Below are 25,487 nucleotides of genomic sequence, written 5' to 3' on the forward strand. Positions count from 1 at the left end.
CCTCCTTTATAAGCAGTGGCGTACTTCTCAACCCCTCAGTTTTGGTGTGATCCTGTTTCTATTAATAACCCTATAGCAAACTTGAGATAGGATGAACCCAAAGGGTTAGCTTATTTGCACACACTCAAATGCTTGGGGGGGGTGGGGGGGGGTGTGGTAGGGTCACAACATTATCCCTCCTTTACTGAATGACTGCAAAGGGAACAGAGAAAAGGTTTATAGTGCAGACACTAGAGAGAAAAGAAATGGTGCTTCATACGGGTGCCAGAGTCCAGAATCAAGTCCATTAAGGTATTCCCTCACGGAGGTCAGCAGGCTGATGCTGTAGAATTCACTTATCCAGTGGTGTCGACTTCACACGGTGAGACAGGCATACAAAGATGAATCAGTCTTGCAGGCAATGGTATAGAAATTTTAGCAAAAACACTGTAGATGGAGCCAGGTATTCAATCTGGGCACAGCCCTTTTTCCGTGAGGTTGTTTGTAGGATGGTAAACAGCAGACTGAAATTTTGCAGTACACGAAGGCAAAATTACTGGTTACATAAGCTAGAGGTCCAGGTCACATGAATCCCACCTCTCCCCATTGTCCTTGACAAGGGATGTGCATCCCTCGTCTGGGTTCCCGAGATGGTTAAAAGTCCCAACCATTAAGAATTGAAGGGAAAATTGCGAGGCCCTTTGTCCTTGCAGACGCTGTTGGTCAACCTGGGTTATGAAATGCAGATTGCCTTCATACAGCTCTCTTCAAATCTGGTATTTGCACCCCACAGGAGGATTGTTAGTGTCTCTTCAGAAATAACAAGGTGTGAATTTATTCTATACTGCCAGGTGGCTCCTTTTGTTTGCAGGTCACAGGCATAGATTCAGCAATTATAAAAGGTCTTGGTCCAGTTTTTAAAATTTTAGAAATAGCCATGAGGTTATCTATATAAATTTTATAAAAGTATACAGGATGAGGTCTTAGTCCTCTCACTTTACCTTAGTTATGAAACCCAAACTTACTTCGTTGGAGAGCACGGAGGTTGGGAACTTCAACTCCTGATGGGCCTCATAGCTTTTGTGGACGTGCAGACCGGGAGCAGGCTTCACATATGCAGGTTGGCACTTATACATTTCTTTTGGCTCAGTGCGCTTGTGCATAAGAACATTGCACAAAAACCCACTTCAGCTGGCTGGGAGCGGAGCGTCATAGCCAACAAGCGTCCCAGGCAGGAAACAGGGAGAGGTCCCAAAAGGAAGTACCAGGTAAGAGACAGAGACAGGTGATGGAAACAGGTCCCAGTTAAGAGAAAAGAGAGGAGCAGAGAGAGAGGCTCCAATTGGAGAAAAGGCTGCAGGTAGCAGACTTTAAGTGAAGTGGGCTCAGAGCCCTGGTAATCGAAGAGGGCTCAGGAGACGCCCTGAAGATCCAAGAAGGTGGTGACTCTGTGCTGCGAACTGTGGGATAAAGATACCTCTTTGGAGCAGTATTCTCCTTGGCGCAACCGAAGAGCTGAGGCTGTGCTTTTGAGTTGCTGTTTGAGTGTATACACAGAATTGAGGGGAACGGAATCTCAGAAAACAGGATTGAAATCCTCCGAGGTGGGCCGCCACTGAAGCCATCCAAGTTGGAGTGGCTCCAAGGTTAGATCTTTGAAAGTGAAGATTGTAATCTTGTGTGAGAGAGAACGAGCTTCATTGAGACTGGTTGACTCTGTTACTGACATCACTGTGGGTTGTTAAGAAATCCATGCACTTGGGTCTTGGTCGCACCTGCCATTTATGGTGCAATGTGGTGTGTTCGACCACATTACATGTACCTCACACTTACCCTGAATGTTAGAGTATAATGTAGATATTGCAAATTGTTTTATATTTCTGACCTTGTAAAGTTTATTTTTGTTTCTTCAAAATCCATGGAATCTTGTGGCTTTATTCATTCACTAAGTGTCTTGAGTCGCAAACTTTGTCTGCTTTAAAAAAAAATTATTGGTCCCTAACTGAATTTATCAAAAATTTGGGAATCTGGTCTAGGATCATAACATAGTGCACAGTGTACATAACCATATAAAAATTCCACATCTCCAGCATTCTGTAATATTGAAAGCCTATACCCACAACCCATTTTAACTAATTTTTTTGACGGGATCCAAATTTACACAGCATACAACACACATTTGGTCTTAAATATCCAGCTGCAAAACAACATACGTTTTGAAATAGCTGCTATAAAGTTATCTTCTTCAGCTCAAGACCAATTAATCAATACTGTTGGTTTATTGGCATAATTTTTAGATGTATGTTATTGTCTCGAAGCCAAAATTGTTATTTTGAAATAAACTTGTTTAGTTTGGTACACACTAATGTGTTACAATTTCAATTATCTGAGGTCCCATTTTTTGAAGTGTCAATCACGTCCACTGGCAAATCTGAAATAGACCAAATCTCTCTTATATTCAGGTACAGAAAACAAACTTGTGCTGGAACCAACCAGAAAAATATATCCACTAATAGTGAATGATCCCGCCCTATGACTATCTGATCTAAATCCTTTTGTCATCCCCATTCTAAGGATCTTCTGTCATGTAACTACAGATAACATGGAGCACTGAATAGTTTAACCATTACTATTTGGAAAAAAGAATGTCATCTTGCATAAGTATCATTGGGAGTAAAAACTGTCAGCTAGCATGGGAGCAATCACTTTCAAAATAGAAAACATGGGGACTCTTCATTATCTACTAATTCCTTCTAGCCATCAAACAAGTCCCAATTATGATGGATAATTAAAAGCTTTACAGCACAACTCAGAAATATCATATTGTATCTTAGCAATGAACATGAATGGAAAACATCAATGCCTTTTTTAAAAATATTTAAAATCATCACTACAAAACTATCAATTTAACAATTTCCAACACAGAACATAAAAGTTAGGCAATTAAACAGAATACCAAGTTGAAAATAAGGAGCGGAAAGTCCCTATGTTCCCTAATATGCAAAAGTTTGAGTTTTAAAGAAGTTAAAATTGCAGGAAAACTAGGATCAAGCAACAACCACAAACCTCGTTTTGGCATTCTTAATAGAGTAATCCTGAATTTTAAAGCCAGCTCGCTGCAATTTTATTTCTATAATTAAGGGATTGGTAAAAAGCAAATACGATAATTCTCAATTAATAAATATTGCTCAATGATTCAAACACTTGAAAACTTACTTGAATTTCAGAGTAGTCGGATCCCACTGCCAAAAGCAAACACTCCCATCAGATCCTGTAGAAGCCATGTACCGTACTGAACCTTTGCCCATAGGGCTAAACTGGAATAAGTGCACAAAGAGTACCACATAATCATCAGATTTTGAATCACATTTTAAAAATTCACATTTGAAATTGATTGCACAGGCAAAAATAAACTTCTTTCCATTATGACTTTTTTTTAAAAACGAAGTGATTCATATAAATAACATTAACTGTTTTTGTTCATAAGCCTCAAATAAATCAGTTCAACTATATTTCCAACTTTAAGGTGGCTGCATTTAATAAAATTTTAATACAGAAAAACTGAGTTTAAATGCAAACAGTATCTAGTTTTAAAAATAATTACTGTGAATATTTTGTGCTCAATTCAAGTTCAGTAGCCGAGTAAAGCTTTATGTATAACGTATATGCAGAATTTTGATTTCAGGCTCCTTTACTGTCAATTAATTTTCTGAATTGATTCACAATAAGTTGTCCAAGGTTTAAATACAAGTAAATGCACACTTTGTGCCTGTGCAAAGCAGAATTGAACTCTTTCACAGGTCAAAATAGTCATAATAACTTGGTGAAATCGATATTTATGAGATAAGGCCGAAGAAGCAACCCTTCCACAATTTTTCCATCAGCATAATAAAATATGACATCAAAAATATAATGGCAGAGTTAAGGTAAGAGTTAAAACCTTTGAAACCTCAAAGCATGAATGATCGCAGATTACAAATTTAAGAACATTTATGTCTATTATTTAAGGTTTTATAAACTTTATATACTCTTAAAATTACCTGCAGAGAGGTAATGGATCCCGTGTGCCCCTGTAGCACAGCTACTGGGGCACATGTTCTTAAGCACCAAACTCGAATTAGTTTATCACAGCTGCCAGCAGCTAGCATAGTGTTCTCATAATTCACAGCCATGTCAGAAATTTCAGTGGAGTGGCCACGTAGGGTGGACAATAATCGACCAGTGTGTGTGGCCCAGATCTTCACCAGACAGTCATCAGAGCCCTGGAACATAATCAATCTTTTAATTTGTTGTGTTATAATCTGCTAAATATTGTAGCTTTTCAAACCCTCCTGTAGAGGGTTTCTATCCTTCCGATTTCAAGTGTATATCTCGGACAATTTTAAGCTACTGCAGTAATCTAACATACTGAAGCAATGTAACATTTGCCATTAACTATACATCTCATACAGAGCTTTGCATGGTAAAAATTACAGCAGAAAATGAAAAATTTGGTACAAGCATAAAATTAATTTTGAAGTATTAATTTTTATCTATAATGTGGAGCTCAAATCAAACCTTAATTAGGTTTTCCCACCAAGACAAATGCTAGTAAGCCAAATACTAAATTTTCATCAATGCCCTGAAAACAAGTTTGCAAGAAAGTATGAAAAGAAGCCTATAGATTTCAGTTAAGGCAGCCAGCTATTACAAGAATTCAAAAAGAATGTGCTTTTCTCTGATGCCAGAATTACTGTGACTAGAATTCTTGAAATAAGGACTGAGGTTGTATGTCTATTTCAAGTGTTTAGACCTTCTCGTCATTATCTCATGTATACATATCTCGAGATCCTCTCCAAAACCACAATCACAAGTGAAACCAGGCAGAGTTCTGAAGTTAATTTAGGATTGCACCAATTGCAGCTTTTGAAAAGAGGAGTGACCTAAGGTTCAGGACGACTATTCAATTTTCAATGTAGGTTGCATTAACTGAATTATAGAGTCATAGAACGGTTGCAGCATAGGAGGAGGCCAGTCAGTCCCTTCTGGCCAAGCCAGCTCTCTAAAAGCTACTCAGTAAAGTAAAAGCTACTAAGCTAGTCCCACTTCTCCATTGCCATGCAAATATTTTCATAAGAACATGAGAAATAGGAGGAGTAGGCCATTTGGCCCCAACCCTGCTCCACACTTCAAGTTGGTTATAGCTAATCTGATTGTGGCCTTAATTTCACTTTACTGCCTGCCCCCACACCCCAATAACCCTCAACTCCCTTGTAGATCAATCAGTCTAACTCAAGTCTTGAACATTATTAATGGCCCAGCCTCTAATACTCTGAGAATTCGAAAGATTAACGACCCTCAGAGAAGAAATTCGTCCTCATCTCAGCCTTAAATGGGAGACCCCTTATTTTTAAACAGTGCCCCTAGTTTTAGATTGTCCCGAGGGGAAACATCCTCTCAGCATCTACCCTGTCAAGCCCCTCAGAGTCTTACATGTTTCAATATCACTCTCATTCTTCTGAACTCCACTGAGTATAGGCTCAACCTTGCCTCCTAACACAACCCCTTCATCCCAGGATACAACCTAGCAAACCTTCTCTGGACTATCTCTAATGCAATATATCCCTCCTTACATATGGAGGCCAGAACTGTACGCAGTACACGAGATATGGTCTTACTAATACCCGATACAGTTGTAGCAAAACTTCCCTTTTGTACTCTATCCCCCTGCAATGAAGGCACCATTCCATTTGCCTTCCTAATTACTTATACTATCTGCATGCTAACCTTCTGTGATTCATGGATGAGGGCATCCAGATCCCTCTGTACCACAGCATTCTGAAATCTCTCCATTGAGATAATATTCTACTTTTTGATTCTTCCCAAAGTGGACAAACTCACATTTTTGCACCTTATATTCCACCTGTCAAATTTTTAGCCACTCACTTTCTATTTAGATAATTATCCAATTCTCTTTAGACAGCCGCAATTGAATCTGCCTCCACCACACTCTCAGATAGCATATTGTGAGTATAAACACTCACTGCGTAAAAGTTTTTCCTCGTGTCATCTCTGGTTCTTTTGCTAATCTCCTTAAATCCACCAAGCATAATGTAAAAAAGTTATATGTGAAGATCACTAAAACAATTGTTCTTTATGTACCTAATCCAAAGTAAAATAGCACACATGTAATTTTGTTTGATGCAATCTTGTGATTAGTTATGGGAATTACAGCAATAAATGATTTGAGATAGTGGATCAAAATTGTTAGCTCATTTATGAGTTAATACAACAAGAAGAACTCATGTTCTACCATTTAAGGATCCATTAAAATCTCTCAAAAGAATTACCACAAGGAAGTACTGGTACATCCAAACATTGCAAACTGTCAACAGAGTTCACTTTTAGGAGCAAATATGAAATATTAAGTTGTTAGACACTGGTTGGCCAGGCTATTCTGGAGTAAAAATTCTTGCACTGAATTATACCACCTAACTCCATAGGGAAACTAACCATGCGAAATATTTAACTGCACTACTCATTCAACTTTTAAACAGCAGTTGATTGAATAAGGTTCATTAAAATTTCTAATACAACAATCATACAATTTTATTACTCTCATATGTTGCTTTCATTAAAGAGTTTTATCTTCTTTTCATACAAGTTGGCACCTAAAATATACCAGTTGCCACTAGTTCCTTAACTCGAAATCTGCAACATTCCATTGAGAGTAGGATCAACAGACTTATTTGCTACAACCTAGTCCTCGATATCATTATTTGTATAGTTCTATTTGCAATTAGAGTAAATAAATCTAGCTGAAGGGTTGGAACCAACACGGATGTGACACCCCTTGCACATTCTAATATACATGATCCTGTCCCAAATCAGCTTTGAGAACTAGAACATAACAAGGCTTGATGAAAATTGACCATGGCCAATCCCAGTTTAAATTAAAACTTAAGCATTGGTGGCTATGATAAATCACCAAAGACCTACCCAAGTCATGGAACTTCTGTCTGCCAAAAGAATACAATGTTGAAATTATTGTAGCTTCTTTGAGTATTTCATTACTGATGAATACAAACCACGATATTTATCACCTAAGTTCCATTAATTTGTTGTGACAAATTTACAATTAGGGCTATAAGCTTTGTTGCCTAAGTCCCGGTCTTATCTCTATCTCAAATTTTAGTCTCATTTTATTTTTGCCTTCGTAAGAAATCCAATGGTGGGGAAGCTTCCAGAAACTATACATAGAAGCAGAATTAATAGTTACATGGACAAATGTGGGTTAATTAAGGAGAGCCAGCATTGATTTCTTAAGGGGAAATCATGTTTAACTAACTTGCTAGAGGTTTTTGAAGGTAACAGAGAGGGTTATGAGGGCAATGCTGTTGACGTGGTGTCCATAGATTTCCAAAAGGCATTTGATACTGTGCCACACAACAGATGTGAGAGAAAAATTATAGCTTATGGAATAAAGGGACAGAAGCAACATGGGTACAAAATTGGCTGAGTGACAGGAAACAGAGAGCAAAAGTTAGTGGATGTTTCTCGGGCTGGAGCAAGGTTTGTAGTGGAGTTCCCCAGGGGTCAGTATTGGGATCCTTGCTTTTCCTGATATATAATGATCTAGACCTTGGTGTACATGGAACAATTTCAAAATTAGCAGAGAATACAAGGCTTGGAAGCATTGTAAACTGAGGGCGACAATGTAGAACTTCAAAAGGACATAGACAAGTTGGTAGAATGGGTAAATAGGTGGCAGATGAAGTTCAATGCAGAAAATTTTATGCTGCTGCATTTTGGTAAGAAGAACATAAAGAGGCAGTGTAAAATAAAAGGTACTCCTCTAAAGTGGGTGTAAATATTCATAGGTCATTAAAGGTGATAGGACAGGTTGAGAGAACAGTTAATAAAGCATACAGTGACTGGGCTTTATTAACAGGAGCACAAAGTACAAACAGAGCGAGTGGAGAGAACAGGAGTCGTCAGAAAATAGCTCAAGAGGAGGCAGCAGGGAGTGTCTGAAAGCAGCGCGGGAGGAGAGAGCAGTGAGAGTCAGGACCATTTCAGCGACTGAAGAAACTGAGTTAAAAAAAAACACTGCCCCTAAATCACCGATAGATATTATATTAGAACTAAATCATTTTGTTAGGGGATTCATTTCCAAATTGCATTCTCTAATTTTTTCACTACACTGTCCTTTGCTTTCTACTTTAACAACTCTTTGGGAGCAAGATTTTGACTCAGGCTTATCAGAACATAACTGGAAGTCTATTCTCTCTTGTGTACATTTCTCATCTCTATGTACAAAGCTTGATTGCTATAATTTAAAATCTTACATCATAGCTAATTTTACTTTGGATAGATGGATAAGATTTATTCAAATTTTGATCCAACCTGTGATAAATGTCATACTGTCCCAGCCCCTCTACTTCATATGTACAGATCATGTCATAAATTGGCTTTGTTTTGGACAAAAAAATTTACATCACTTTCACATTTTGAGTAGCAACATGGAACCTTCTCCTTTTACAGCACTCTGGAGTGGAACCAAATGGCATCCCTCTTACAAAAATTCAGATTGCTGCACTCGCCTTTTCAACATTATTGACAAGACATATTATTCTATTAAACTGAAAACAGCCTGCCCCACCTTCTTTTCCTAATTGGATACATGATCTTATGCAGAATCTTAAAATTGAGAAAAATAAAGTACACTATAAGAGGCTCCACTGATGGATTTTATGTCATTTAGCAATTTCTTTGATTATTTTGAGGATCTATAGCTCTCCGTTTACATATAACTGATTCTAATTAGGCTGAATGTATCATATCATGTGAAACTATGTCTGACCTATGATTGTTGTTGATTTTCTTTTTATTTATTTTTTGGGGGGCTGGGACGGTTTTTTTTTCCTTTTGCTTCTTCCTCCTACTTGTGTTTTCCTTTCCCTTTCTTTCTTTCCCAAATGTAAGTGTATTAAATTATTGCTGTACTGTAAATTTATTTTGTACTGGTACTCATTATGCTTATTGTTAAAACTTAATAAACAGAATTTTAAAAAACTGTGACATCACAGGAAACTAGTAAGTTGATTGGCCACTAGTGCTTGGCATTAGGGACAGTATACTAATAGCTAGCTTAGGGCATGGGAGTTAAAATAGATCTATAAATAAAAGAACTCAAATTTTAAAATAAAATAACCTAAAGAATAAAAAACAAAATAATTAAAGTTTACACCTAAAACACCAACCTATGCAATTAAAGTATAACTTTTAGTTGTAGGTGGTACTAGTATTTATTAAGCACAGTAAGTTCTAGTATACATAGGAATTATTCAAAGCTAATTAAGAAAGTAATTAAATTAAAATTAATTAAATAACATAACATCTGTCCTATCATAGTTGCTTATGTTGCAGCTGCAGAATATGGGGGCTTTGTGACACCAAGGCAATCCAGGACAAACAGGTCTGCAGTAAATGTAAGCAGCTAGAGAAATTCCAGAATAGGGTTATTGATCTGGAAGCTGAACTGCAGACACTGCAACATAAGGGAGGGGGAGAAATACCTGGACACTTTGTTCCAGAAGACCGTCACACCTCTTAGAATGGGTCATCTGTTTTGGTCAGCAGTGAAGGACAGGAGGGTGTGACCATGAGTGAGGCAGGTAAGGGGACTGAGCAGCCAGTAATGGAGGAGCCTCAGACTTTGCAATTGTCAAACAAGTTTGATGCGCTCATAACCTGTGTGGACGAAAGCAAGGTCTGGGTGGTGGATGAGCAGACTGGCCATTGCACCATGGTACAGGAAGCCATTCAAGTCAGGGAGCAAAAAGGAATGTAGTGGTAGTACAGGACAGTATAGCGAAAGGGATTGACATTGTCCTCTGCAGCAAAGAGTGAATCCAGAAGGCAGTGTTGCCTGTCCAGTGCCAGGGTTCAGAACATCTGCTCAGGTCTGGAGAGGAACTTCCAGTGGGAGGGGGAGGATCCAATTGTCCATGTAGGTACCAACGACATAGGTAGGACAAGGAAGGAGGTTCTGCATAGTCAGTATGAAGAGCTAGGCACCAAATTAAGAAGCAGAACCTCAAAGGTAATAATCTCTGGTTTATTACCTGAGCCACATTCAAATTGGCATCGGGCAAATAAGATTAGAGAGGTGAATACGTGGCTTCAAGACTGGCTGGGAGAAGTGGGTTCCAGTTTGTGGGGCACTGGCACCAGTACTAGGGAAAGTGGGATCTGCACCGTTGGGATGGTCCACGCCTGAACCATGCTGGCACTGGTGTTCTTGCGAGTCACATAAGTAGGAAAGTAGAGAGGGTTTTAAACTAAATAGTGGGGACAAGGGATCAAATTTGGGAAGATGTGATAAATCAAAGAGTAGAGACAGGGCAATTGAGGAAGGTATTAATGTGGGAAATGCGAAACAGACCATGACAAGAAGGGACAGAGTGTACAAATCTAAGAGTAAATTTAGCAGATAAGGCTAGAGCTTATACAAATAAAAGAAAGACAAAACTTAAGTCTCTGTATCTGAGCACACGTAGCATTCAAAAAACAGATGAACAAAAAGTATGATCTAATAGCTATTACAAAGACACGGCTGCAAGATGATATAGATTGGGACCTGAATATTGGAAGGTACCTGACATTTAAGAAAGGTGGAGAGGTGACTCTGTTAATCAAAGATAATATTAGCACAACAGAGAGGGATGACCTAAGTTCAAGAAACCAGGATATAGAAGCGGTTTGGGTGGTGATGAGGAATGATAAAAGGCAAGAAGTCACTTGTGGGAGTGGAGTACAGGCCAGCTAACAATAACCACACGGTAGGACAGGGTACCAAAGAAGGGTATGGCGATTGTCAGAATGGTACGGCGATTATCATGGGGGATTTTAATCTACATATAGACTGGAAAAATCAGATGAGGAATTCATATAATGTTTTCGGGACAGTTTCTTAGAACAGCATGTTCTGGCACCAACTAGAGAGCAGGCTATACTCGGCCTGTTATTGACTGAGATAGGATTAATTAATGACCTCATAGTGAAGGTAACCCTAAGTAGCAGTGATCATAATATGATCGAATTTTACATTCAGTTTGAGGGAGAGAAGAGTAGGTCTAAGACTATTATTTTAAACTTAAATAAGGGCAATTATGAGGACATGAAAGCACAGCTAGCTAAAGTGAACTGGCAATTTAGGTTAAGGGATAGGTCAACTGAGATGCAGGGGATATTTCAGAATACGCAAAATAGTTACATTCCAACGAGAAAGAAGAATTCCATGCGGAGGTCCCACCATCTGTGGTTAACTAAAAAAGTAAAGATAGTATCAAACTTAAAGGAAAAGCGTATAATTGTGCAAAGATGGGTCGAACACCAGAAGATTAGACAGATTATTAAAAAAGGGCAAAAAAATGACTAAAAGATTAATAAGAGGAGAAAAATTAGAGTACAAGAGAAAGCTAGCGAGAAATATAAAGACAGATAGTAAGAGTTTCTACAGATATTTTAAAAAGAAAAAAAAAGTTAACAAAGTAAGCATTGGCCCTACAGAAAGTGAGTGTGGAGAGTTAATAACAGGAAATAAAGAGATGGCATATTGATTGAATTGGTATTTTGCGTCAGTCTTCACTATAGAGGATACAAGTAACAACCCAAAAATAGCTCCAAATCAGGAATCAGAAGGTTGAGAGGAACTCAAGAAAATTACAATCGCCAGGGAAGTAATACTTAGCAAATTGTTCGAACTATGGGTTGACATGTCCCCGCATCCTGAAGCATTTCAGCCTAGGGCCTTAAAAGTAGTGGCTACTGAGATAATTGATGCATTGGTTTTAACTTGCCAAACTTCACTAGATTCTGAAAAGGCTTCATTAGTCTGCAAAATAGCAAATGTAACTCCTTTATTCATAAAGGGAGACAGGAAACAGGAGACTATAAGCCAGTTAGCTTAACATGCCACAGAGAAAATGTGAGAAGTTATTATTAAAGAAGTCATCAGGGCACTTAAATAAATTCAAGGTAATCAGACAGAGTCAGCATGGTTTTGTGAAAAGGAAATCATGTTTAATCAATTTATTGGAGCTCTTTGAAATAACACGTGCTGTAGATAAAAGGGAATCAGTGGATGTACTGTACTTAGACTTTCAGAGGGCATGTGATAAGGTTCTACATCAAAGATTTTTGCAGAAACTAAAAGCTCATTGTGTAGGAGGTAATATATTGGTAAGGATAGAAGATTGGCTAGTTAACAGGAAACAGAGAATAAGCATAAATGGGTCATTTTCTAGTTGACAGAATGTGACAAATGGTGTGCCACAGGGATCAGTGCTGGGGCCTCAACTCTTGACAATTTCTATAAATGATTTGGATGAAGGGACCGAAGGTATGGTTGCTAAGTTTGATGGCACAAAGATAGATAGGAAAATAAGTTGAGAAGAGGACATAAGGAGGTAAGAAAAGGATATAGGTAGATTAGATGAATGGTCAAAGATCTGGCAAATGGAGTATAACGTGGTTAAAAACAAAAACAGAATTACCTGGAAAAACTCAGCAGGTCTAGCAGCATCGGCGGAGAAGAAAAGAGCTGACGTTTCGAGTCCTCATGACCCTTCAACAGAACTGGGAAGAAAAGAGTTGACGTTTCAAGTCCTCATGACCCTTCAACAAAACTCCTTTTAGACCTGCTGAGTTTTTCCAGGTAATTCTGTTTTTGTTTTGGATTTCCAGCATCCACAGTTTTTTGTTTTTATAATGTGGTTAAATGTGAAATTGTCCATTTTGGCAGGAAGAATAAAAAAAACATATTTTCTGAATGGTGAGAGGTCACAGAGCTCTGAGATGCAGAAGGATCTGGGTGTCCTAGTGCATGAATCACAAACAGTTAGTACGCAGATACAGCAAGTAATTAGGAAAGCAAATAGAATGTTATCGCTTATTGCAAGGGGAAGTGAATGCAAGAGTTGGACGGTTATGCTTCAGTTATACAGGGCATTGGTGAGGCCACATCTGGAGTACTGTGTACGGCATTGGTCTCCTTATTTAAGGAAGGATGTAAATTCACTGGAAGCAGTTCAGAGAAGCTTAACCAGACTAATACCTGAAATAGGTGGATTGTCTTATGAGAAAAGATTGGACAGGCTAGGCTTGTATCTGCTGGAGGTTAGAAGAGTATGACTGAAACATATAAGATCATGAGGGGACTTGCCAGGGTTGGATGTGGAAAGGATGCTTCCTCTTGACGGAGAATCAAGAACTAGGGATCACTGTTTAAAAATAAAGGGTCGCCCATTTCAATCAGTCAGAGATGGAGAAATTTTTTCGCTCAGAGGGTCGTGAGTTTTTGGAACTCTCTCCCTCAAAAGGCTATGGAGGCAGGATCTTTGAATATTTTTAAGGCAGAGGTAAATAGATTCTTGATAAGGGGACTACAGGTTATCAGGGATAGGCAGGATTGTGCAGTTGAGTTTAAATTCAGATCAACCATGATCTTATAGAATGGCAGAGCAGGCTCAAAGGGCTGAGTGGCCTACTCCTGTTCCCAATTCAAATGTTCGTATGTATATTTTTTGTTAGGTTATGTTGAACTTGTATAATACACTAGTTAGACCTCAGCTTGGAGTATGGCATACAGTTTTGGGCACTGCATTTTAGGAGGGGTGTGAACACATTGGAGAGAGTGCAGAAGTTTATGAGAATGGTTCCAGGGATGAGGAACTTCAGTTATGAAGACAGATTGGAGAAGTTGGGACTCTTATCATTGGAGAAAAGGCAGCTGAGGGGAGAATTGATAGAGGAAATGAAAATCATGAGGGGCCTGGCCAGGGTAGACAGGGGGGAAACTGCTCCCTCTCACGAAATGATCGAGAACAAGAGGGCACCAATTTAAAATATTTGGCAAAAGAAGCAAAAGCAATATGAGAAAAAACTTTTTCACACAGTGAGTGGTTAGGGTCTGGAATGCTCTGCCTGGAAGCGTAGAGGGGGCAGGTTCAATAGAGGCATTCAAGAGGGAATTAGATGATTATCTGAAAAGACACAATCTGCAGGGTTACAGGCAGAAGGCAGGAGGATGGCACAAGGTAAAATGCTCAGAGAGCTGGTGCACACACGATGGGTCAAATGGCTTCCTTCTGCGCTATAACTTTTTAAAAAATTGATTCAAGGGATGTGGGCATCGCCAGTATTTAATACCCATCCCTAATTGCCCTTTTTCAGGGCATTAAAGAGTCAACCTGGAGTCACATGTAGGCCAGACCAGATAAGGACGGCAGATTTCCCTTCCTAAAGGGCATTAGTGAACCAGATGGATCTTTACAACAATCAACAATGGTTTCATGGTCAGCATTAGAAGCACTAGACTTTTAATTTCAGATTTTTACTGAATTCAAATTCCACCATCTGCCATGGTGGGATTCGAATCCGAGTCCCCAGATCATTATCCCGGGTCTTGGATGACTAGTCCAGCAACAATACCACTATGCCATCACCTCCCCATATTCTGAGACTCTGGAATGCTAATTTTAGGCTAATTAATAACTTAATAATTTTAGGCAATAAGTATTTTCCTTTTCATTTTAGAAATTTTAATAAAAAACCAAAATGATTTTCTTTGAAATGTATATTCATTTAAATTTTTTCACTCCAGAGCCTCTACATCATTTTCATGTTTTTTTTTAATTCGTGCACAGGATGTGAGTAAAGACAGCAATTGTTGCCCATCCCTAATTGCCCTCGAGGTGGTGGTGTGCCGCCTTCTTGAACCACTGCAATCCATGTAGTGTAGGTTCACACACACAGCTGTTGGGAAAGGAGTTCCAGAGTTTCAACCTAATGACAGTGAAGGAAAAGTGATACAGTTCAAAGTAAAGATGGCACGTGACTTGGAGGGGAACTTGAGGTGATGTTCCTATGTATCTGCTGCCTTTGTTCTTCTAGGTGATACATATCTCAGATTTGGAAGGTGCTGTCGAAGGTGGTTTGGCAAGTTAAAGGAGTGCATCATGTACTGGCACTTATGCAGCACAAATGTTCTGTCCACCTTTCATCTGTCCTCATTCCGAGGGTTGGCCGTACAATGAACAATCTTGCTTCGCAGAATTCTATTCTCCACTGCCCTCACTGCACGTCCCACAGAGAGGCCAGTACACGTTCTGATATTATCCATCCATGCCATCTTGGGTTTTCCTTGTGCATGTTTTCCAGGTGTTTTGTCTTGCATTACCTCTTTCTCACCCTATCTTTTTACAAATCTATCCCAGGATGATCCTGAGCAAGATTTTACCAGCATGGGAGATCAAAGTAATTGTTATTTAATTTGTGCACTGTTTCAGATTACCTTTCTTCAGAAGAGGGATAAAAATAGAATTCACTACTGATTCTCCTCCCACCTTAAGTATTTCTGCCAGTATATCGTCTGGGTCCGTGGCCTTATAGCTGGCCATCTGATGAATGGTTTGCTGTACCTCAGCTCAAAGTAGAGGAAGTTCATGTTCAACTTGGCCTTTAAATTCCAACTCACCGCCATCCTTGTAAAGGTACTCATTTGTGCCATTAAGCAGCAATTTTCTCTGCTTCCATTTCATTCTTGCCAGAGGGTGACTGATTGTAATGCAGGCGTAGTTGATACTTCTGTGTAATTGATCAAACCGTTTGGAAAAGTTTCGACATCTTGCCTTTCTTCTCCACTTCTAAATCATCACACGTCATTTAGCTGTTTCACTTTATCCGCTCGCAGCTTTCTTTAAATTTCTGTTTTTAAATCTTTGGAACAATTCACATCCTTTTTCTTCTTTGCCTCCCTCTTGGCTTCAATCAGGGAAAAAAAATCTCTTCACATATTTAACCTTCCCTTCTCATGGGTGCACAAATCCCACCATTTCCTTTGCTACATCCAGGAGAGCAGTTTTTCTGGTCTGCCAAAGCTCTTCTGGTGTTCTCGTCAGTCACCATCTGTACAGCTTTCAACTTGCTGGTGATTTTCACTGCTTACGGCACGTCTTATCATTTTTAAGCTCATCTAAATTCAATCATGCCATTCAAACCTATTTTGTCCTTTAGCACACTCTGACCGTCAGTATTGCCACTGGCACACAGATCACAATCTGCTCTTGGATGTGTCTTACAATTCTTTAGACGGGATCTTTATCTTGAGACTGCAATGTAATCAATCTGATGCTTAGTTTGTCAATTTGGTGAGGTCCAAGTATACAACCATCTTTGATGATGCTTAAACCATGTATCGGCCAGAACTAAATCATGTTCACAAAAATTCCGAGGCGCTCTCCAGCTTCATTAGCCTCTCCTAATCCAAATGGGCCAATCGCTGTCAGAACCCTTATCCACACACCAACTTTGGCATTGAAGTCACCCATAACTAACAAAATGTCTTTCAATGAAGTTTGTTTCACTGCCTTCAACACATCATGTTCAAAGTCCACAGTAATTTCTTCCATGGCAGTCAATGTAGGTTTGTAAGCTTGAATCAGTGATATCTCTTGGTTTTGCATTAAGGCTCATAACCATGACCCCATCACTGATTGATGCATCTCTGATTAGGGTTCTAGCTAATTTAGCGTGAATGTTACTTACCACTTATCCACCCAAGCTTGAATGCAGGCCAGGTTTTGCTGCATGCGGCAAGGACTGCTCTAGTATAAGGAGCTGCAAATGGCATTGAACGCTGTGCAATTATAGTGATTATCCCTATTTCTGACCTTATGATGGATGAAGATCATTGATAAAGCAGTTGAAGATGGTTGGACGCTATTGAGGCCAACTCCTGCAGCCATGTCCTGGGGCTGAGATAATTGATTTTCCACAGCCACAACCATCATCCTTTGTGCTAGGTGTGACTCCAACCAGTGGAGAGCTTTTCCCCTGATTCCCATTAACTTCAATTTTGTTAAAGCTCCTTGATGGTACCCTTGGTCAAATGCTGCCTTGATATCAAGGCAGTCACTCTCACCTCACCTCTGGAATTTAGCTGTTTTGCCATGTTTGGACCAAGGGTGCAATGAGGTCAGGGTCCAAGTGCCCTAGGCAGAATCCAAACTGAGCATCAGTAAGCAGGTTATCACTGAGTAAATGTCACTTGATAGCGCTGTCAATGACACTGCCGTCACTTTTTTGATGATTCAGAACATACTGATGGAGCAGTAATTGGCCGGATTGGATTTGTCCTGCTTTTTGTAAACAGAAAATACCTGGGCTTTTTTCCCACATTGTCAGGTAGATGCACAATGAGTTTGTAGCTCACAATCTTGCCCATAAACCTGGCACTCTATTCACCTCTGAGATGAATTACATAAAAGCAGCCATATAAAACATACTAAAACTGTTGTCCAAAATGGGCTTTCCATCTATAAGATCATCTACTAATAACTTAATGATTCTTTCGTTGATATACTATTGTGAGGATTAACTTCTTCTTTGACAATGCATTAATCTGAGTAATTCCAAAATGTAAACATCACATTTGAACAGACTTCACTGTCCAAACAGGATGGTAGTCTTAAGGAAGTACTTGCAATTAATGAGTAACTGAAACTTGGTGGGTGATATCAGCAATCACTACTGTGTGTAAAAGATCAATGAACTAAGCTAATAAATGTAACAATGGGTGGCTATTGGTATAAGTCAAGGAGAATACTTCAGCAAGATATTAGATAGGGGCAGGAAATGCTTACTCAGGATGTGTAAGCTTGCTGGGTAAGCAGGGAACCAGAGTTTAAGCTGGCATACACAAAAATGCTGGACTTAAGAGTCAGGTGACCTGCAATTTTCAGCTATAAAAACTAAAGATTGTGAACGGTCAATTATAGAAGCAGAGGAGAAGGCAACTGGTTTGTGCAAGTGGATATATATGCTTTCTAAAAGAGTCAAACACTTGCCTAGTTGAGAAGACATCTAGCCTGCGTGTGTAGAAATGCTGGCCGAGGAAGCCAAACATTTGCCCCACTAAAAAACAAGATAACGAAGACAACACACGCTATTCTGTTCAGTGACTCAAGGGTAATAACCAAACAGATCTGTAAATTGCTGCCCTGATATACCACTTTGTACTGATCTTTACTGTGCAACCAACAAAGGCTCACCACCACGTCGTCAAAGGCAATTAAGGATGAGCTATAAATACTGGCCTAGCCAGCAATACCCACAGCCCGTAAAAGAATTTTTAAAAAGTAACCAAATGGAATCAAGTCCGAATCCTTAAGAATCTTATATTTCCCATCTAAAAAGCATTTAGCTTTCCACTCAGTACTTCACTTTTATGAATAAGGGCAGCAATTTAACACCTGGGACAACTGTAACACTAACCACACTCACTGGCAGCCTTTCATCTCGTAAGACAGTGGTTTGTGCCTTGGTGAACAACTTGTGTTAAACATCACCTGGTGTGGCTCAGGCACCCACTATGGGTCGTCAGTCTTTGCCACATTTACCTCAGAGGAAGACAATGGACTGAAAGGTGCAGGGTTTGCTGGTCTGTTTTCTCTGCCCTCTTCTCAGCCAGCTGAGCTTTCCGTTTCTGTTTGCCTCTTCCAATGCCCCTCCAAACAAACAGTCAGCCAGCAGAGGCCACCGCCATCTTCATACCTTAATTACAGGTGTCCCTGTAGCAGAGCTTTGGGTCCCCAGGATGTTGTGACCCAGTGGCCAGTTCACTGTACACAAGGCCTTTGGTATAAGGCAGTCATCCATCCAATGAACATGATGATCAAGCCAATGCAGTCATCATTGTCTTAATAATGAGCGCATGCTGATGGAATAAGCATGCTCCAGGACCTCTGAGTTTGTGACCATATCCAAGAGATGCCAAGGATACATTTGAGACATCGAAGGTGGAAGCTGTTCAGCCTTCTTGCCTGCCAAGCATATGTTGTCCGACTCTCACTGCTGTAGATGGGTCCGCTGAGGGCACAGGCTTGGTAAACACTGTTTGCTGCTGTTCCACACCCTCTTACTCAGTTTGAATATAACAGCTACACCTTTTGCAATGCATGTGTTGATTTCAACAGCAGGTGACCGATTGCTGGTGATTTTAGAGCCTAGATATGTGACTGTCAACGACCTCCAGCGTCACATTGTCAATGCTATTAGATGGCAGTATGGCAATTTCCTGGACCATGACATTTGTCTTCCTGATGCTGATGATCAAACCAAACTCTTTACATGCATGAGGGGGTCTGGCCATTTGCCACTCAAGGTGTTCCTCAGAATGGAATGCTAGTGCGGCATCGTCAGGATAGGACAACTCTCTGATGAGGACTTGGCACACCTTTGTCTTGGATCTCAGCCGAGCGAGGCTGAACAACTTGCTGTCAGTTCTAGTATGTCAGTAGACAGTCTCTGTAGATCACCTGAAGACATATCTCAACAGCAAAGAGAAGAATATGGCGAAGTGTGTCAGTACCAGAGCACAACCATGTTTGAACCCACTGCAGATCTCAAAGGGTTCCAATGTTGTCATAGCTCACCTTACCCATCATGTTGTCATGAAAAGAGGAGATTGCATTAAGCAGCTTCTGCAGGCAGTCAAATTTCTTCAGCAGCTCTTCTTCCAACAGCTTAAATAGACCACCTCTGCCTACATGGTCAAATACCTCAAATGGTAACATTTCTCTTGCAGCTGCCAGACTGAGGAGATCATGTCAACTGTAAATCTTCCAGTTCTGAAACTCTGTTTCAGAACCGTTACATGCCTCACTATTTGATATGTAATCAACATCTTCAATTATTAAGTGAACAAAATTCAAAGCAGAACACAGAATAAGTATGTCCTCGTAGAAAATCATTACTTACAGTAAAAATCCTGTGCCCTGTGCGATCAAAAGCAACACAGTACACAGAAGACAGATGTCCAAGAATCCTGCGGTGCATCTTTATATGCTGATAGGTACTGGCTGGAAAAATTGAACTAAAACGCCCACTTCCTGTCAACTGTCTGCCACGGACAATCTCCACTGCAATAATAATTTTGCATAGGGTTGAATTTTCTGAGAAAGCTCCAGTCAAATATACAGCATTATCGCAGAACTGAACTGATCTCACACTTACCAACACTAGGTGGGCTCCCAAAGGTAATGGGCACTTCAGGTGGTCTTCCTCTATGAAGGGCTGCAAAAGCTGAGCCCCTCCATACGACCTGTTTGCAATCTTAAATCAAGAAAAGAAGCTTCATTATTAATAAATCTATCAAAGTACTTCAGGCAAGGTACAAAGAAATTTGAAAACACTACTTTTGTTTTGTTCAAAGTACATTCAAGTATTCAAATACTGAAGTATAACCTAGATTATAAATGTATTTGCCTCAACTGAATTTTATGCTGTTTTAAATAACTAACCCCTGATTAACAATTTTATGGTGGAATAGGGCAACCAAACCAATATGGAAGAAAAAAATCGTATCTTGACTAGTTAAATGCAAACCTACAAGAACAAGTTATACATAAATGCAGTTTATCTTCATTAACCAGGACCAGTCAATACAAGTTTTACCACATTACTAAGGAAGTCACATCAAACTCAAGATGACCAAGCTAATACTATACAAAACCTAATGTACGATCATCCATATTATAAATAAACATAATTTTTGAAGAAGTAATGCACACTGGTGGCATGAAGTTTAACATGGCTGAAGCTTAAGTAGAAAGGCAGCCTGAGACATTTGGCAGGAGCCTGGAGGAAGAGAACACAGGACAAGAATCAAATCAAGGACATGGCATTCAAGGAGCAAAGTGGGCTCAAGGAGCATGACTCAGTCTAGGATATGACAGCAGTCTAAGGAGCTTGCTGCCCTAAAAATAGGGAATACAACATAACAGATTTTAAGCAGCAAGGCAGCCCAGTCTGTACAAGGATGTGTTAGCAAGCTGGAGGATGGGAAATAAGATGTCCAATTGCTCCTACATTAACAGGAACAGCAACAGGGACGTAGGTAGCCCACTAGCAGATTTTCCATGCAACGCTTTTTTTGAGCACACACTTGCTCTTCAAAGCAAGTTGGAAAAGAACTAACGCTTATCACAAAAAGCATCAGACTTTAGTTTTCCAGTTTACCAAGAGCAAAATGTGCTGCTCTGTACAGTTGAATCGCAGCTTAACAACAGGTTTTGGCTTAGGAGGACCATTAATGAACCATTTTGCAATTTTTAAAATTATCAGCTAAAACAGAAAAGTATATTGAGAGAGTTTTGAAGTACAATCATGCTTAAAACACATTTTAAGGTGCTGAACTTTCTAATAACGTGCACTAATATTAACAAGGCTAAATTCATTGTTGTTTCACTGTAGGGGCAAGTATCACAAACATCATAACAGAAAATGTGGATAATATATATTGCAAGACATATTTAGTATACTAACACCAATGATTTATAGGAAAGACCTAAAGCAATATACTGTCATGGTAAACCAATAACTTCTGATGTAATAATACTATCTATTTCTCCCTCCTGTAAGACCCTATAGTGCCACTGGTCAAAATGTGTTGTCCACATTTGGAAGGTCAAAATACATAACTTCCAATATGGAAGAAAAAAATCGTATCTTGACTAGTTAAATGCAAACCTACAAGAACAAGTTATACATAAATACGGTAGATTTAAATAGCTATGGTGTGTATATTCAATAAGCCTATCATTACGCACTGATAATTTAGTGAAAATATTAAGTGAATTAAAATAAGATTTTTGCATATTTCTATGATAGGTAAATGAAATAGAGAATTTGTGGAGTGCATTTATTTTTGGAAAACTTAGCAAACTATAGAGCTTTTAACAACTTTTGAAACACTAATTGAAACATATTTAAAACCTCAGGAAAACACTACCGGTCAAAGTCTTAATTTAACAATTGTTCAGGTTAGCAAAGATATTCATAATAAACCAGACTTAAACAAACTAAACCCCGAAGTTTATAAGAGTAATAATAAGAGTAGTGAGGTGGTGAGAAAGAATTATGGGACACTTGCCTTTATTAATCGAAACACAGATTACAAAAGTAGGGAGGTCATGTTGGAGTTGTATAGAACCTTGGTGAGGCCACAGTGGGAGTTCTGGTCGCCACATTTTAGGAAGGATGTGATTGCACTGGAGGGGGTGCAGAGGAGATTCACCAGGATGTTGCCTGGGATGAAACATTTAAGTAATGAAGAGAGGTTGGATAGAATTGGGTTGTTTTCATTGGAGCAGAGAAGACTGAGGGACAACCTGATTGAGGTGTACAAGATTATGAGGGGCATGGACAGGGTGGTTGTTCCCCTTAGTTGAAGGGTCAGTCATAATGGGGCATAAGTTCAAGGTGAGGGGTAGGAGGTTTAGAGGGAATACGAGGAAAAACTTTTTTACCCAGAGGGTGGTGACGGTCTGGAATGCACTGCCTGGGAGGGTGGTGGAGGCAGGTTGCCTCACATCCTTTAAAAAATACCTGGATGAGCACTTGGCACGTCATAACATTCAAGGCTATGGGCCAAGTGCTGGTAAATGGGATTAGGTAGGTAGGTGAGGTGTTTCTCACGTGTCGGTGCAGACTCAATGGGCTGAAGGGCCTCTTCTGCACTGTGATTCTGTGAATACAAAATTGTTTTGAATCTGAAGCAGACTCTACAAGGTGGTTTACCACCACTTTCTCAAGGGCAATTAGGAATGGACAACAAATACTGGCTTTGCCAGTAACGCTTACATCACATGAAAGAATTTTTTTTTTTAAATCTCTCATTTTTAGCTCTGAAATTACTAGCAATTTCAATTTAACTGTAAAAAAAAGTCACCAAACATTGCATCATGAAGCGAGTTTTTTTTATTCGTTCATAAGATGTAGTCATTGTTTTCTCTTTTAGAGCAATTTATCCCCAATCAGTTGCCAATCTTCTATAAGCCACCAATTACTTTATTCACCAAAATGTTGCTATATGATCTAATTTTTTTAAAGTTTCGAGTTGGTTTTCAGAAAGTAATTTTCAAACATTTCCCCACAAAAGTATTTCAATTTATTCCACCACACATTACCCCATCCTCTGTAAACTTTGTGCCACAAGGAGTGAAAATAAAATGCCGACATCAAATATCTTTAAAATCATAAGAAATTTTTTACTTCAAGAATGAAAAAAACAAATGCCTACAGTGTAATAATGAACCACAACAATACTAAGAAAAATACCAAATTCAATCCCAGTTTTATGCTCGTTAGCTAAACTTAGCCAGAGCAGCACTGAGGCACAACAAGCTGGTCGCAGTGTCTTTAGGCAAGGTATGGAAGTTTTCTCCAGTAATTCATTTATGTCTGCCACACCTGTTCAGTGTCCCAGCTTAAAAATAGCTACTTCAGCAAAAATAGCACATGGACGAGGCGCTTGCGTTTGATCCATGCAGAATCGTTATCAAGAGATCTCGGAAGCACAATTTTTGTTTCTTGGAGCTGCTGGTGATTGTTTGTCTCGGTGCTCCACTATTAATTTCAATTAAACACAGAAGGAAAAAAAAAAACCAGGGACTGGGACCTTCCCAGACTGCATGGCTCAATACCATAAGCGCAAGGTATACCCTGTGAATTGCCAATATAATCACCTCAACTACCAGTCAGGATACTGATTCTCTGGTTATTATGTAGCTCATTTTGTTCGTGATCTTTATTTTAAAACATTACATGATACAGATTTCCAATCATTAGGATAAATTTCCCAAAAGAACATACCCTAAACCAAAGCCGGAAACAGCAGAAACATGTTATTCTGAACGTTCACTTAAAAGAGTACTTGTATTGCTTGTCAATAAACAAAATGAAAATAAGAAAATACTTGACAAATTATTCAGAGTTTAAAGAGGCCATAGATATCTAACAGCGAAAAGCAGACAAAAAAAGTACTATTTTGGAAAAATAGGTGTGTTTCAGGAAAGAGAAGAGAGTAGATAGTTGATAATGAAGTTATAAAAGGAGGACCATATGACGTAAATTAGATTTTGAAGCAGTTCTGCACATGTATGCAAATAATTATATATTCTTAATCTCTGAGGAATAATATGCAGCTGTAAATATTGTATGCCTCCTATAATTTCTATATGAGTGGAACATTGCATTAAGCAATCAACAACCTAAGCTGCCAGTAAACATCATTTGAAAAAGTAGTCCTATGAGAGAGAAGACAGAATCCCGGAGGACCAGTACCTCCCTCATGTTGGATCAAAAGTACCACTTAAAAGTAAATGAATTGTAAGAACTGAAGTACGGAGGCAAACCTGTTCACTTTTGATCATCCAAAACAGGAATTTAATAGATCCTCTTCACATCATACAGCACTAGCGACTTCCCAACCCTCACCAGAAACTTAAGTACCAGTCCAATGACTTATAGGTGCTTCATCTGTTTGCCTGAAGGCTCTTAGTATAGTGCAGAACGAGACAAGCAAGGTAAATATTAGGTTGCATCCATAATCCGCCCCAGTTCACCATCACTAACTTGCACAGAATCATAGAATGACATAGCACAGAGGAGACCATTCGACCAATCATGGTGGTGCTGGCTCTTTTGAAAGAGCTATCCAATTAGCCCCACTCCCCTGCTCTTTCCCCACAGCCCCGCATTTTTTTCTTCCCAACTATTTATTCAATTCCTTTTTGAATTTGGTTTCCACCACCCTTTCAGACAGCATGTCAGATCAAAACAACTCACTGCATAAATGTTTTTCCTCGTCGCCTGTGGTTCTTTTGGTATTAGTTTAATACTTTGCCCTTTAATTAGCAACCATTCTACCACTGGAAATAGGCTCTCATTAACTCTTATCAAAATCTTTCATGATTTTGAACACCTCCATCAAATCTCACCCCCCTACCCCCCCCCACCCCCCCACACACACACACACACACACACACACACAACCCCCACCCCCACCCTTAACCTTGTCAGCTCTAAGGGAAACAGCTGCTCCAATCGCACCACATAACTTAAGCTTTGCATGCTTGAAATTACTGTTGTAAACCTCCTCCACACCCCTCCAAGGCCACGATATCATTCCTAAAGAGTAGTGTCCAGAATTGGCCACAACCAGTGTTTTAGTCTAACTTTTCTACATTATGCCTCTATTTATAAAGTCAAGTAGCCCTTCTGTAAGTAAAGACCCACCATTCACAGGGGTTACATTCCCAGGAAACCTCGCAAACTGTGAAACTGCGAAGGAGGAACGTGTTTTTGAATGGGACTTTGACATTCAATGCTATTACTATCACTGAATTCCCCACTATCAACAGCCCAGGGTTACTACTGACCAGAAACTTAACTGGACTAGCCATATACTGAGGCTACAAGAGCAGGTCAGGGGTTAGGAATCCTGCGGTGAGTAACTCACTTCCTGACTCCCCAAAGCCTGTCCACCAACTCCAAAGCAAAAGTTAGGAGTATGATTGAATACTCCCCACTTGTCTGGATGACTGCAGTTCCAACAACACTCAAGAAGCTTGACACCATCCAGGACAAAGCAGCCCGCTTGATTGGCACTCCATCCACAAACA

The 25,487-nt window shown here is 39.5% G+C and overlaps 1 protein-coding gene and 1 non-coding gene across 5 annotated transcripts in view; one reads left to right on the forward strand and one right to left on the reverse strand.

Annotated features, from left to right (window-relative positions):
• The window catches only part of LOC121290609 (bromodomain and WD repeat-containing protein 3-like), a 181,341-nt gene that overhangs the window by 148,686 nt on the left and 7,168 nt on the right, over positions 1-25,487 (reverse strand). For 3 of the 4 annotated variants that reach the window (XR_005945850.1, XM_041211274.1, XM_041211273.1), the window contains exons 6-9: positions 20,038-20,136; positions 19,783-19,943; positions 4,020-4,241; positions 3,196-3,296 (exon numbers count right to left, since the gene is read on the reverse strand). Coding sequence is in view for 3 of the 4 variants with exons in the window: in XM_041211274.1 (XP_041067208.1) it covers positions 3,196-3,296; positions 4,020-4,241; positions 19,783-19,943; positions 20,038-20,136 (583 nt within the window). In the remaining variant the exon portion in view is untranslated. The remainder of the gene's footprint in view (positions 1-3,195; positions 3,297-4,019; positions 4,242-19,782; positions 19,944-20,037; positions 20,137-25,487) is intronic. The other variant, XM_041211275.1, reaches the window with a different exon arrangement.
• LOC121291016 lies at positions 23,294-23,430 on the forward strand. Its single transcript, XR_005945942.1, has one exon. It is a non-coding gene; the product is annotated as a U11 spliceosomal RNA (small nuclear RNA).

The sequence above is a fragment of the Carcharodon carcharias genome, chromosome 18 (assembly GCF_017639515.1).
Source record: "Carcharodon carcharias isolate sCarCar2 chromosome 18, sCarCar2.pri, whole genome shotgun sequence".
Classification (NCBI taxonomy): domain Eukaryota; kingdom Metazoa; phylum Chordata; class Chondrichthyes; order Lamniformes; family Lamnidae; genus Carcharodon; species Carcharodon carcharias.